Source organism: Herpailurus yagouaroundi, unplaced genomic scaffold, assembly GCF_014898765.1.
Source record: "Herpailurus yagouaroundi ecotype Mexico unplaced genomic scaffold, PumYag 246, whole genome shotgun sequence".
Classification (NCBI taxonomy): Eukaryota; Metazoa; Chordata; class Mammalia; order Carnivora; family Felidae; genus Herpailurus; species Herpailurus yagouaroundi.
Genome location: NW_024412463.1, coordinates 12,069,569 through 12,084,080, shown reverse-complemented (window position 1 = coordinate 12,084,080; position 14,512 = coordinate 12,069,569). Strand labels below are relative to the sequence as shown.

General features: G+C 57.8%; 1 protein-coding gene across 1 annotated transcript; it reads left to right on the top strand.

Moving 5' to 3' along the window:
• Positions 1–6: 6 nt before the first annotated feature.
• Positions 7–13,512, top strand: YTHDF1 (YTH N6-methyladenosine RNA binding protein F1). The gene is made up of 5 exons (XM_040459878.1): positions 7–26; positions 198–222; positions 1,218–1,297; positions 8,815–10,335; positions 12,172–13,512. Exons 4-5 carry the CDS (start codon positions 8,833–8,835, stop codon positions 12,196–12,198), a joined length of 1,530 nt encoding a protein of 509 aa, XP_040315812.1. The 5' UTR covers positions 7–26; positions 198–222; positions 1,218–1,297; positions 8,815–8,832; the 3' UTR covers positions 12,199–13,512.
• The last annotated feature ends 1,000 nt before the right edge of the window (positions 13,513–14,512 follow it).

The window sequence follows — 14,512 nt, the reverse complement described above, 5'->3', positions numbered from 1 at the left end:
TGTCGGCCACCAGCGTGGACCCCCAGGTAGCGGGGCCCGGGGGCGCGGGGGAGGGCGGCCGGGGGCGCCCGGGGGCGGCGGGGCCCGTTCGGGGCCGGAGCGCGCCCCACGCCCGGGAGGGGTCCTCGTGAATAACTTTGTGTTTCCCTCTCCCCGGGGTCCCGTCTGCGCGCACGACCCGGCCTGCGGCGACACAGAGAACAAAAGGACAGGATACTAAAGGTGAGCGAAGTTGGCGCGGTCGCTGCGGGTCCTGGATGGAGGAGGCGGCGGGCCATGTGGGGGAGAAAAGGTCTCGGAAGGGCGTCTGGAGCCGGACGCTTCTCCTCCGTGTGCTTCCGGGAGATAGATGTTAGGTGGCGATACCGGGAGGTTTAGCAGCTGGAGATCGGGGACTTTTCAAGGAGAAGTAAGTAAAAGGGTGGCGGGAGGCATCGCATCCTCCCTCCCGGCTGCAAGATGGTGGACTTGAATGGGGGAAGGGAGGGAGGCAGGTGTGCGGGGCTGGCCCCGGGGGCCCTGGGGAGCTAGCTGCGCACCCCAGTAGTTGGAGCCCTAGTGAACCGGGCCTCGGGAGTCTCTCGTGATGTTCTGGCTTAGGGTAAACCCCCAAGACTCCCTGTCGTGGGAGCCCGTAAGTGACACTCCGTGTTTACTTGGAAGACTTTTCAACCAGTGTGTGTTACTCGGGTGTAACCAAATATGGTTCATCATGTTTTAAGACTGGAAAGGGCCCAGCACTTTATTTACCTTTCCTTTCCTTTTTCGGCTGAGCGTTGAAACAGCGGAAAGTAAGCGGAGAGCTGGATAAAAATGAGCTCGGAAGCGTCATTCGGTTACAGCCTGGCCCCGCTGCCCGGGCCGGAAGCTCCCGGTTCTTCTCCGTCCCCCCACTCGCAGTGAGGCCTTTGCAAGCGCCGTGGTTGCCTCCGTAGTCTGCTCGGGCCACACCATCATCCCCGAAGCCCAGTTACAAGCTCTTGGTTATTTTGTCAAGTTCTACCAAATTATGATCAAATTTTTACCAAAAACATGAAATTGTTGAAAGTTGCGTCTTGCCGTTCTAATTGTGTAAACGTCAGCTGGGTACTGTGTTCTTTCTTAAGTAAAAGCAATTTTTAGAAATCGAGGGACGTAGGCTTTACTGTCTTTGATTTCCATGCTTAAAAGTAATTTTTTAAAATTCAAAGATAACATTTTGCAACTTCTTGTTCTAGTACAAAATGGTTCTTTGCATCAGAAGGATACAGTCCATGACAATGACTTTGAGCCCTACCTTTCTGGACAGTCAAATCAGGTGAGCTTTTTTGTTCTTTATTTTTTTTAAACCTGTATTTTTATGTTAGTTTTGAGTCTCGTAATGCAACTTTCCTGCTACGTTTCTGATTTTATCATCCTAAACCACGAAGAAGCACCATATAAAGTATTAGAAACAGAGAGCATGCTGAGGATCTGCTCAGAAGACTAGCCTTGAGTTAAACATGGGGCGTGAGTGTGGGGAAGGCAGTGCGCCCCCGGAAGGAAGGTCCCGCTGGGGCCGTCTGCAGGGGGCCTTCTGTCGTCCTCAGCGCCTACGGCTCAGTGATGCACCACCGTGGATGGAGTGCAGGCGTGTGTCGTTGTCTGAGATTTCCCGGGGAGTTATTTTAGCTCTGGGCAAGTAGAATTGTGGTCCAGGAGAGCATCTAAGAATCCAGCTCCGGAGCCAGACTTTGGCCTTGGGTTTGGATCTTCACTCCGCTGCCGTGTGACACTTCCTCAGGTGGCTCGCCTCTTGTGTGCCTCACTGTCCTTTTGTAGAAGACTGGCTGTGGAGACGGCTGGGGAGTCGTTGGGAGGATGGCAGGCAGTGCTCGTCAAGCTCCGACATGGCACCTGTACAGGGCCCAGCAGGTCGTAGCGGCCCGTTTTTCTTCGGTTTTTCAGAGTTTCTCCACCGTGGCCCTGTGGGCATTTTGGACAGAAACAGTCTTTGTTTGGGGGGCTGTGAGTCGTGGGGTGCTGAGCAGCCTTCCTGGTCTCCTCCCCCTACACGCATACCGGTATGATGAGCAGAACCGTCTTGATGGCGTCTCCTGGGGGCTGACTTACACTGGGTAAAACTACCAGGCTAGTTGGAGTTCAGGGTTAAGCATAGCGTCCACCACTTTTAAAACATACTACGCGTGTTCGCTTTGGAATAAAACCAGGCTTTGCCTCTTCCCTGGGGTGGAATGAAATTAGTTTGTCTCTTTTCTTGCCAGTCTGCCCCTTTCTAAAGTGTCTTAGAACTTAAAACTTTTCCCTGTGTTCGTCCTTCTTTTTTTCAAATGTGTATTTTTGAGAGAGAGAAGGAGAGAACCCCAAGCAGGCTGCACGCTGTCAGCTCAGCCCGACCGGGGCTCGATTCCGCAAATTCGGAGAACATGACCTGAGCCGAAATCAAGAGTCGGAGGCTCAACCTACTGAGCTCCCAGGTGCCCCTGTCCTTACTGCACTGAGCCAGTCTGCAGTCAAGGTGCCCAGGACACCCTTTCCAGAGCCCCTCCCCTTGCACCCCCCCCCCCCCCAGGACCCACTCCTCCTCTGGGCAGGGCCAGGTGGGGCAGAGAACTGCCCTGGCCTCGGGGACGCATTGTCGGGGTGATGGCAAGAAGTTGAACGAGTACTTTATTTTTCCCTTACGTGGTCTGAATGCTATGGCGGTATCGTGTTTTAGGCTTTGACCAAAGAAAGGTGAGGGGAGTTGTTTCACTCGAAATATGTTTTTATGAGGCAGGCGCTTTCATGTTATTTGGGCGGATTTCCTTAGAAGCAGAGCAGGTGATTTTCTGTCAGGAGGGTAATTACGGCTGTTTCACCCTGGGGAAGCCAGCTGGGAGGACAGGGGTCGGGTGACGCTGCAAGGGACAGCCTTAAAGCAACCCTTTGTCCTGGGTATTGGTGTGCTTTTCAGCAAGGTGGTTAATCACATTACTTAAGAGTAGATTCGTGATCTTTTTCGTTTTTTTTGTTTGTTTATTTTGAGAGAGCGCGCATGTGTGAGAGCTGGGGAGGGGCGGGGAGAGAGAGTCGCAAACAGGCTCTGCACCGTTAGCCCAGAGCCTGACACGGGGCTTCAGCTCACGAAACTGACGTCACGACCTGAGCTGGAGTCAGGAGTTGGACGCTCAACCGACAGCCACCCGGGGGCCCCAAGAGTAAATCCAGGTTCTTGATTGAGAACAGATTTTCCAGAAACGCCCAACTGTTAGAGTGTAGAATGCAGGTAACACGGGAGAGCTCTTGGAGCCTAATTTTCCTGGTCCTCTTGTTTTGTGGATGAAGAAAAGGGCCCGAGAGGCCTGGTTTGCCCGGGGGGCCGCCCCCCAAGAGATGGTCTCTTCCATGAACACAGCAGGGGCTCGTTTGGTCCTTGTGTTTGTTGCTACTTTCTTTGTTCTGGCCACCACGCACGTGGCCTCCTTGCAGACAGAAGCCACTGGGGATTGATGACACCTCTGGGTTTGGGCTCTGCTGGCAAAGGCTTCTCCTGAGGACAGCTCTGTGTTTCGGTGTTCCAGCTCCCAGACGGGAGGCGCGCCATGGGGCCCGCCCGACCGCACGTGAGTGAGGGACAGCAGTGGCTCGTGTGGCCGGGAGCAGCGCACTTCAGTTGCCAGCACTGTGCTTCTCTTTATTGAGGTGTTTTGGACATGTGACAGGTGGCACGTATTTGAAGGGTGCCATTTCACAAGGGACTTTGCCTGTGTACCTCTGGGGCCGTCACCGCAGGGAGGATGGTGACGAGGCCGTCAGCCCCGTGACGCTTTTTTTTAATACGGGTGTTTGTAGTGGCAAGTTCGAGGCTTTTTCTGTTTTTGTGTTTTATGAAGTTTTAATACCGAGACGGTTTGGAAAGTGTTTACAAGCATGCTGTTCAGGCTAGTTCAACTTGTAACGCCCCACAACGGAGCCGGGGTCCTGGGTGCGGGAGGGCCTTTGGGCCCTCGGGCGTGCATTTGTCCCTTCCTGGTCGCCCCCGGGAGCATCCTGATGTAGCAGCCCTGCATCCCGTCTGTGACACGAAATACAGGTTAGCTTTAGGAGATGGGTGGGGGGGGAGTGCGGGGGAGCAGACGGGCTCTGGGTGGGGGCCACGCGGTGTGGATACTACGGACTGAACCGGATCACTTGGTCGTCAGCAGACGCGCTTGTTTGCCCAGGCACGTCTGACAGAGACGCAAAGGAGTGGAAGCAAACTTTTCTAGTTTATTTCTCAATTGTGTTCAGTTCAGTTGTGTTCTGAGTGCGATAGGATGTTTTCACTTTATGAGAAAGTTTTGCGAGTTTTCCTGTTCCTGTTTTCAGTGCTGAGCACCGTCATCGGTTTACGCTTACTCTTCTAGAAAGCTGTGATGCCTCTGACACGAGGATCGACTTCCACTTTGAGCAGAGCCACTTGACGTGCTGGGTTGTGTTTTCGCAGCTGAGGGTGTGGTGGGCTCTCACCTCCGTTTCCAGGACCTGGTGTGCCCCATCCCAGAGGTTCCTTAGGTGGTCAGGTTGAAATTTGTACCTTCTCGCTCTTTGCAGAAAGCGTCTGGCCTCGGGAGGTGCTTCTGTGTATAAAAAGACCAGCTCATCTTGAAAATCGTGCTCGGCTGTCATCCAGGGTTTCTGTCAGGTTGGGGGTGGTTTTCACCCCGCAGCCCAAGGCCAGGCTAAACTGATGCCCTGTTGGGTGGGCCACTTCATGTGGAGAGCCTGGGGGCCAGCTGGCTCATGGCTTGCTCTGTGCTGGGCAGTTCTGGCGAGCTCGAGCGACTGGGGGAGTTAGCAAGGAGCGCGTGGTCTTGTAGGCCGTGGCCGGGCGCGGGTTTCTTGTGGTCGTGTCCAAAGGCTGTGGGCTTCAGTGATGGCACCCACCCAGTGGAGACCAGCCATCGTGGAGTGCGGCTGGTGGGGCCCAGTGGGGTCTTCACATACTTCTTAATGTCAAGTTGCTCAAAACGACGTGCCTCATGGGGCGCCTGGGTGGCTCAGTCGGTTGGGCGTCCAACTCTTGATCTCGGGGTTGTGGGTTCTGGCCCTGTGTTGGGCTCCGTGCTGGGTGTGGAGCCTACTTAAAAGAAGAAACTACGTGCCTCGAGCTGGACACAAAGGCAGAAATTCTCTGGCGTCAGAAACTGTGCTCCTTGCACGCGACCCAGCCAGCTGAGGGACTGCAGTCCTCTTGCACAGAGACAATGCAGCCAAGCCTGTGTCCCCAGGGCTTCCCCCCGGTGCACCTGCTGGGCCCCTTGCAGCTCTGGTCCCTTTGTCAGTCTTCGTAATTGTTTTTTAACGTGACTGTGCTTTACCAAGCGTTAAAAAGTTTGAATTTTAGAATAGGTTCATTATTGTGTTTTACTGTGGTTTTTCAACGAGAGTGACACAGGGATCACAGAGACTTGGTGGAAGTCTGTTTTGTCTGGAGAGCCCATTTTGTCTGTGATCTTGGACTTGGCCACAAGGAGGCGCCCGGGAGTCCGGTGTTTGTCAGTCTTTCCTCGTGGAGCCTCAGCTTGCCTTGAAGATGAGTCCGCCTCGCCTCCCTGTTTTGGGGCCCTGCGTTCTAGCAAAGGCTACAATTAGACGGAGTCTCGTATGTGGGAGCGTCAGTCAGGGGGATGGTTTTACCCGCACTGGCCTCGAAAAGGTTTTTGTAGGTCCTGCCTTTTCCTGGACGTGCAGCGCCCCTGCCTCGAGTGGAGGGAGAGTCAGGCGCTCGTTTCTGCCGCTGCAGCGCCTGCACCCGCACCCCCGAGACACCGGCCTCCAGTTGGCAGCCTCCGGGCGCGGTGGGTCGAGCCGAGGAGCGTCCAGGCGGCAGCACATGTGTCCGGAGCCCGCCCTGCGGGGCACAGCCTGGCCAGTCGGGGCCGCGGTCCGGTTCACCTATGCGGGGAGGAGAATTTCAGTTTTGCTGGAAGTTAAGGCCAGAGCATTTGGGCCCTATGTGCTGCGGACAGACGGACGGACTGACGGGGGCCGCTTCCTGTGCAGCACAGCCCGGGAGGGAGGGGGTGTGGTCCGAATAGCAAGCGAGAGTAAACACATCCGGGTCTTCTCACGGGACGAATGACTGACTGCACGTAGGTTCGTACACTGACTTGCTTGGCTTTAGCGCTTTGAAGGCAAGACGGCCAGTGGTGCAGCGAAGGGCTTCCGGGAGGACGGGTGGAGACCGAGTCAGGCTCACGGCGCTGAGGTTGCCGCACGCGGCCCGCCAGGTGGCCTGGAGCCAGTTGTGTCCCGGGGAGGACAGAGGTGAGGACAGACGGACGGACGGAGGCCGTGGGCAGGGCTGGCGTGGGAGTGCCGGGCCTGGTGCGCGTGGGGACGGCTGCTGGTGGGCCTGCGGCCGCTTGTCACGACGCCCCTTCACCTGGGGCCTTGAAGCGAGGGGTCTCCATTCCTTTTGCTGTAAGAGGCGTAGTGTTGGAGGAAGATCTGTAGTCCAGGTGCTTTTGTGACTCTCCCGTCCGTGCTCACCGTGACCCGCCTGCACTGACGGGTCCCAGGAGGAGAGGGTTAGGTCCACTCAGGGCCACCACTTCTCTCCCAGACGCCCTCCTGCCGGGAGGCACTCCCATGAGCCAGGAGGGTTCGGGGGTGCCGGCTGGCTGGCTTCCTGTTCCTGGGATGGTCCCGGCTGGAAGCCGCCGAGAAGCGCCTGTGCACAGCGTGGTCAGGACCCGGAACGCCAGTTCTGTCCAGTCCACAGCAGGACTTTAGATGAACTTGGAGGGACGTTGAATGGAGAACACAACGCATGATGGTTTGTGTCCTCAGTTACGTCCTGCTACGGGTGAGGCTTACCTGTGAGTCATGAGTGAGGTGCTAGCCCCGTGTGAGCCCCGTCTGTGGGTGCTGAGGTCAGGCGGCAGGCTTAGCTCTTGGGGCTGCCCCTCGCCTCGCAGAGCACGCCCTCTGCCCGAACCTGGTGATTTGCTCTCCCTCCTGACCGGCCCCCTGGAGAGCATCTTTGAGGGCCCAGGTTGGATGCAGGCAGACAGAGGAGGTTACAAGAAAGGGGCCGGAGTCACTGACGTCCTTTCTGGGGAAGGTAGCTCCAGCTGTGCCGCGGCTTATGGGACATTGATGATGGGGCCGGTTCGTTGTCTGGTTTTCACCCCCTGGGCATCTCCATGATTTTTATTGCTGGGAAAGTCCTTGCCTTTTAAAAAGTGATTTCTGCAGTTGTCTGCCATCAAATGGAGCAGCCAACAGGCAGGAGCAGCGATGCCTGTGGTCCTGCGAATCCTCGATGGGATGGGGCAGCAGGAGGTGGCAGTGGAGACCGACAGCCGGGAGGCTGGGTGACTGACGTCACGTGTTGGGCTGGGACTGCTGAGGGACCGGCCTGTTCTCCAGAGGGTCCTCTGGGGGAGCGGGGTCTGGAGAGTCCCACGCCTTCTCACGGTGGCAGAGCGCAAATGCTTGCTTGGCATTCTGGCTCTCCCTCCCTGGCGGCCTCAGCCCGGCTCCCCCCCCCCCCCCCCCCCGTGGGTCCCTGGGACTGTGCTGGCCAGGACAGCGGTGTTCTCACGTGATAGTCGGTGCAGGGCTGGAGGAGGAGGTCTCTGGCCGATGCTCTCCTTGCAGAACTTTCGGGTCGTTTGGAGAGGAGGGTAGGGGAGAGGAGGGGGCCCGCTAAGCAGTCGGAAAAGGGTAGCGTGGGCTGGAAAGCTTGCTGCTGCCTCCACTCTCGTTTTGCTTTCTGGCTTTGCCGCTCCTTAAACCGGCCGCCCGGGGCAGGAAGCCTGCACCCCTACCCTGCACCCCTCCGCTCCTCCTGCCGCCCGTACCTGCCAGGAGACCATCTACATCACCTGCCAGTGGCATGGCCAGGGGGCCCCAGCTGTGGCCAGAGCCGAGTCTCTCCCCAAGGAGACGCCTTGCCAGAATGGGTGACCTCAGGTCTAAATCCACACCCTGGGCACATTTCCTGAGATTCTGCAGGTGAGTCTGTGCTGCCTTGAGGGCGGTCCAGCCGCTCGAAAAGCCCTCTCTGAGGCTCCAGCCGATGCACGGGTGTCCTCTCGGTAAGGAATCCCAGGCGAAGGTGGAGCCCGACGCGAAGGCTTCTCCAGCTCAGAGAGCAGGCAGGACACGGAGTCTTGGCCAAGGAGCCGGCCGAGGCCTCTGTGCTGCCTGACGCGGTGAGAGCCAGGGTCACGCCTGGGCCGCGGTGGGGATGTGAGATGGCGAGGCCCCTTTGGACTCGGAAGTGGGGGTGGGCTGGCAGGAAAGGCGTGTGGGAGGGGCCTCCGAAGCGGCCTTTGATAGAGGGGGAGGGAGGAGCCCGTGGGTCCGGCGGAAAAGGGTGTTGCCCGTGAGCCGGGACCCACGGGGACCCGCGGGAGCGTTGAGCAGTCGGGGGGGCTTGAAACCGGGCTGCCGGGCAAGCCGCCCTGTTGCCCCGAGCTCCCCGAAAGCCGTCTTGGCCTTCCCGCAGCTGTCCTCCCCTCCCGCCGTGCCGGCGGTGCTGTCCCGTGTGCGGGGTCGGCGGCGTCGCCGCTCCTCACTCTGGTTCCCTCCCGCGTGAACGGCGTGCTGCTTGAGGGTGCAGCAGCGGCTGCAGGTGGACTGCTGGCGGCCAGTGACGGGGCGGCTGGGCCTGGTCGCGTCACGCGGACCCAGCGCGCCGCAGGTGACCACCTGGCTGCTCTCAGCCCTTGCTGTGCTCTCACTGGGCGGCCTCGGTTCCTGTGGGGGGTGACGGTGCCGTGCAGCCCGCCTGGACCGAGGCAGGAAGTCTCCGAGTCGCGTCCTGAGAGCAGTCTAACCCGTCCCCGCTTGTTTTCCCAGAGTAACAGTTACCCCTCCATGGCGGATCCTTACCTGTCCAGCTACTACCCACCGTCCATCGGATTTCCTTACTCCCTCAATGAGGCGCCCTGGTCCACTGGAGGGGACCCTCCGATCCCGTACCTCACCACCTACGGACAGCTCAGTAACGGAGACCACCACTTCATGCACGATGCTGTCTTCGGCCAGCCCGGGGGCCTGGGGAACAGCATCTACCAGCACAGGTTCAATTTCTTCCCCGAAAACCCTGCCTTCTCCGCCTGGGGGACGAGCGGGTCTCAGGGGCAGCAGGCTCAGAGCTCAGCCTACGGGAGCAGCTACACGTACCCGCCGAGCTCCCTGGGTGGCACGATCGTGGACGGGCAGACGGGCTTCCACAGCGATACCCTCAACAAGGCCCCCGGCATGAACAGCCTGGAGCAGGGCATGGTGGGCCTGAAGATTGGGGACGTCACCACCTCTGCCGTCAAGACCGTGGGGTCAGTGGTTAGCAGCGTGGCGATGGCCGGTGTCCTTTCCGGGAACGGTGGGACAAGCGTGAATATGCCGGTTTCAAAGCCGACCTCGTGGGCTGCCATTGCCAGCAAGCCGGCAAAGCCACAGCCGAAAATGAAAGCAAAAAGCGGACCTGTCATTGGGGCAGCCCTGCCCCCGCCACCTATAAAGCATAACATGGACATCGGCACGTGGGACAACAAAGGGCCTGTGCCCAAGCCTCCGGCCCCCCAGCAGGCACCGGCCCCCCAGCCTGCCCCGCAGCCCCAACCGGTCGTGCAGCCTCTTCCCGCTCAGCCCCCCCCTTTGGCCCAACCGCAGTATCCAAGCCCTCAGCAGCCACCCCAGACCCGCTGGGTCGCCCCTCGCAACAGAAATGCGGCGTTCGGGCAGAGCGGAGGGGCCGGCGGCGACGGGAACTCTCCTGGAAGCGCTCAGCCTAATTCTGCCCCCAGTGTGGAGTCCCACCCCGTTTTGGAAAAACTGAAAGCGGCCCACAGCTATAACCCTAAGGAGTTTGATTGGAATCTTAAGAGCGGCCGCGTGTTCATCATAAAGAGCTACTCGGAGGACGACATCCACCGCTCCATCAAGTACTCCATCTGGTGCAGCACGGAGCACGGCAACAAGCGCCTGGACGGTGCCTTCCGCGCCGCCGGCAGCAAGGGGCCCGTGTACCTGCTCTTCAGCGTCAACGGGAGCGGGCACTTCTGCGGGGTGGCCGAGATGAAGTCGCCCGTGGACTACGGCACCAGCGCGGGGGTCTGGTCTCAGGACAAGTGGAAAGGCAAGTTTGACGTGAAATGGATTTTCGTCAAGGACGTGCCCAACAACCAGCTGCGGCACATCAGGCTGGAGAATAACGACAACAAGCCGGTCACCAACTCCCGTGACACCCAGGAGGTGCCCTTAGAGAAAGCAAAGCAAGTGCTGAGAATCATCGCTTCCTACAAGCACACGACCTCCATCTTTGACGACTTTTCTCACTACGAGAAGCGTCAGGAGGAGGAGGAGGAGGTGCGCAAGGTGAGTCTGACCTTCTCGCGCTCAAGCTCCGGGCGGGCCGGGGCCGGAGCCGGAGCCGAGGCCTCGTGCTCGCTGTCTGGGGCCCGGCCACCGCCAGGTCCCCGTGGCCTCGGGCAGGGCCAGCAGCGTCTGGGCTTGTCCGGGCACGGTCACCGGTGGGGGGGCGCGTAAGTGGACATGACCACACAGCTTTGTGGTTCTTAGGGAACGGGAACCCTGGGGCCATGGTGCAGAATTCTCCCTGGACACTTAGAAATAACGCCTGTGGACTGGGGTAGGCCGGCGAGGCTGCTGGGGCCGTGGGGGGCTACAGGCCCTGCCTGACCCCCCCCCCCCCCAGGGCACCGCCCTCCTCGCCCGGGAAGCTCTGGTCTGGAGGCCGTGGCTGCTTTTTCTCCTCAAGACCCAGTGCCTTACAGGTTTTGGGACCTTGAACTCTCCCTCCGGGTGGCAAAGAGGAGGTGGGGGCAGAGTGGGTGTGGAACGCAGGCCTCCCCTAACCGGAAGTGAGCGTCTAGAACCCGGGGTGCAAGCCGCGAGTTGGGCCTCCGACGTAGTGCGTTCCCCTTCGGCCACCGAGAACCTCCCGGAGCCTGGGCAGTTCCGGCCCGCTGAAGCGAGTCTGCCTGTGCTGCAGCGGAACAGGGCCCGTGGCCGCGAACTGGCCCAGGGTGGGAACGAGGACGGCGAAGCACACTCTGTGAAGCCGGCTTGTCTGAGAGAGTTCGTGCTGAGGTTTTTTCCTGCTGTTTTGCTATCGAAACATCCTTTTTTAAATTAAACGTCAGTTGACGACGGTTGGGTGTGCGGTCCTGTACCGACAGACGCGTCACCCGTCTGTGAATGGCAAGCGTCCCGGAGCATTTTTAGCCGAAAGGCCTGTAGCCGATGGTGACGTCAGCAGTGTTAGGCGCTGCACATAGCGTAACCATCACGGTTTGTAAAACTTGGAAAACGCATTGGTCCTTCTTTCGTTTGTAGGGAAAGGAGAGGGGCGTGTGATTTATTTCCAGTTACTGAGATCCTGTATTCTCACTCTTTTAGGTGTAGAGTAAAATACCCAATTGCTGAATTGGCAGGGATAGAGCAGAGATCACTGGTCACGAAGCTTAAGCTCCTTGGTGGATTTCAGCCTGGCAGCAGGCTTTGTGTGGCTGTGGTTTATCTCAGATACGCTTCCTGACTCGCTAGGTTCTGGGAGTTGTGACGAGGCTAGGGGTAAATTTCTGCCTGTAACCGGTTGCCGTTTTTAAGGGTCTGGGGTCCCAAACCTGAGTTGGCCAGTGGGGTTGGGAAGAGAGAGTGTCGAGTTGGTCCGTGGGAGGCGTGCCTGCAGGCAGACTCGGGGCACTCACGGCATTACGCTGTTCCTCCAGGGAGCTTGAGAGACGTGTGGAACCTACCAGAACTTTCAGCAGTGTGCTTCTTCCTTAGACCGCTGTTTGCGTGTCTCCAGTGGAGTTTAGTTGCAGCACTGTGAGGAAGGACCAATGTGGTTTCTGCCCCTATTGATGAGAAGCCAGCCGGGCGGACGTGGGGAGAGACTGAGATGTGTCACGGGCTCGTCAGACGTGCTCTGGGAAAGATGGTTCTGGGTGTGGTAGGAAAGAGACCCGGCCAGAGAGGACTTGCGTGGAGCAGGTGGACGCCGAGGGCTGGGCATAGTTATCAGAGGCCCGGGGCGCCTGCTGGCGTGGCCTGGCTGGTCCCCGCGGGGGGTGCAGGCCCAGATGGGGGCCACAGCCCACAGCGCGGCCCGGGGGACCTCACTTTGGAGGGAGTGTGCGTGGCGTGTTCACTCCGTGTGTTCAACTCTTCTCCTTTTTCTATTTACAGGAACGGCAGAATCGAAACAAACAATAAGGATGAACCAGTTTCTTCTGTGTTCTAACGTCGGACTGAAAAAGTTGAAGAGAACGTGTGCTTGGTGCTGTTGTCTCGTGCGGGGCCCGACTCGTCGCACCTTTTGCTCACTGTCTTTCATTTTTGCCCAGATGGATCTGCGTTCGTTTGTACTTTTTCTATGGATTATCGTATTCTAGAACTCACTAATAAAGGAGTATGTTTTCTGTCAGCCTATCAATCAGACCTAATGTGAGATATAAGTATCCTTCAAAAGCAAACCAAACAGAAAGCCCTAATACACCTGAAAGGTGGTTTTTTGGTTTTTTTCAGGTTTTATGCAGAAATTATGTTCTTACTTTTCTGGTCAGTGTCCTTTAACATGTTTACGTGGAACTCATTTCTCAGCCCTTTGTTGCTTTATAGCAGACACGAGAAACCATGACTGGTTTTGGCGTTTACTGTCTTCTGTTAAAATACTTCTTTTCAAAATGTTGAAATCAACAAGTTAACAATCACCTCATTTGGGCAGTTTGCTATTTTTATTACCTGTTATCTGTCTAAAACGCTAATCCGTTTGATTTTTCTACTAGACGAAGAGATACGTTTTAGTTTTCCAGATGTGGTGAACGTGCCCCGTCGCACGGAGCGCCATCCACCCTCGAACGGTCTCAGGCGCCGCGGCCGCCGGGTCCCTCGCGCTGCTCTCCGCCCGGCGGGGTGGAAGCGGCGGCACGCGGAGGGCCGGGCTCAGTGGGCGGCCGTTCGAGCTGTGTGCGTCACCCCACCTGCCCCCCTCCTCACCCGACAACCCGACGCCCTTCTGAGTTTCCTGCCCACGATGCTGAGCTTTACACGTCCGATCCGCTGGTGCAGACGGAGCGGCGGGCGATGCCGCAGGCGTCGGTTTCACCGTGCGCGTCTGGTTTCTCTTTCCCGTTGAATGGGTAAAAAAAAAAAAAAAACAAACAAACAAACATAAAAAACCTTTTAGAAACTGAATTTGCTGTCCTGTTCTGTGGACCGAGGGACCTTGAACTGGCTGCCACCTGGAGTCCGAGTCAAGCATGACCATGGTGCTCACACCTGTCGCTCCGGCACGCAGTCTGCACGCGCCCACTGTAGGGGATCTTCCTGTTTAGAGAGCAGATACCTTCTGAAAACTATTTACTCCAAAAGACCCTCTGAGTTAAAGTTTAAGCTGTATTATTTAGACTTGTATTTAGAACGTGTCACTTTCTCTGAACTGTTCCTGCCTGTGTGGAGTCACGGACAACATCGGATAACTTTTCCTCTGGAGAATACAAGCCTTAATAAACAATACCTATTTAGCAAGTCTGGTGTCCTCATTCTTCACTCCCCTTTCACGGGTTGGTGGTGGTGGTAACTGCACAGCCAGCTGCGGGGGGAGGGGGTCGCTGCCCCAGAGCCCGAGCACGATTCTCCGCGTCCGAGACGCTCGTTCTCGTCTGCCGCAGGGGAGCCGGCGACCGAGACCGTCGATGTTGTAACTTCGCTCGCCCCGCGCTGTGGTTTGTGGGGAAGACGGAGGGACTGTTTAAAGATCCGGTTACAACTCCGAGTTCGTAGTCCCCCCGGCGTTGTGCTGCAGGCCTTTTCAGATCTCAGCACCGGCCTCCCTGGACCGGCCGTCCCGCCCGCCCCCTCCCTCCGTTCGTTCTTCAGCCGCGGGCACCGGCACGCTTCCTCCGAGCCCGCGTGTGTAGCAGGAAGTCCCGTGCCTGCTCGGTTTGTTCTACCGTTGAGGTAAAATTCACAGGCACGAACTGTAAGAGGTTTGAAGTTTGAGGTAGAGCTGACACAAAGGTACAGGATGTTAGCATCATCCCAGAAAACGGGCTTTCCTGGCTGCTCGCCCTGCCAGGGCCCAGCCATTGGAGTAAGGTCATGGCTGGTGAACACAGGGAGTCAGGCCGGGCCCTGCGCCCTGACAGGCCAGGGGGTGGGGGGGATTTTGCACTCCCCACCCGGTGAGTATTCTGCTAGTACAGATGTAGTTCCGTGTTTGCTCGGAATTCCTTCTGGGATTTTATTTTGGTAAAGTGCGTATTAGGCCTTGAGTGTGGGTTCCTTGAGCACCATTTCCTTTTGTGTGGTCACCGGTCTCCTTTCAAAGGTTAAGATTGGTTCCTGGCTTGCAAGGTCACTGGCTGAGGGATGACCCCACCTTCGGTTGGGTTTGAAGCAACAGAGAGGGTCCGGGGCTTTCGCGGGCATGAGGGAAGGGGCCGGGCGTTTGTTACCGAGAAGCTGCGACTCGGTTTGTCTAATGAGATCAGTTCCTGATTGGCCTGTGTGCCTGGTCCTGAGATGT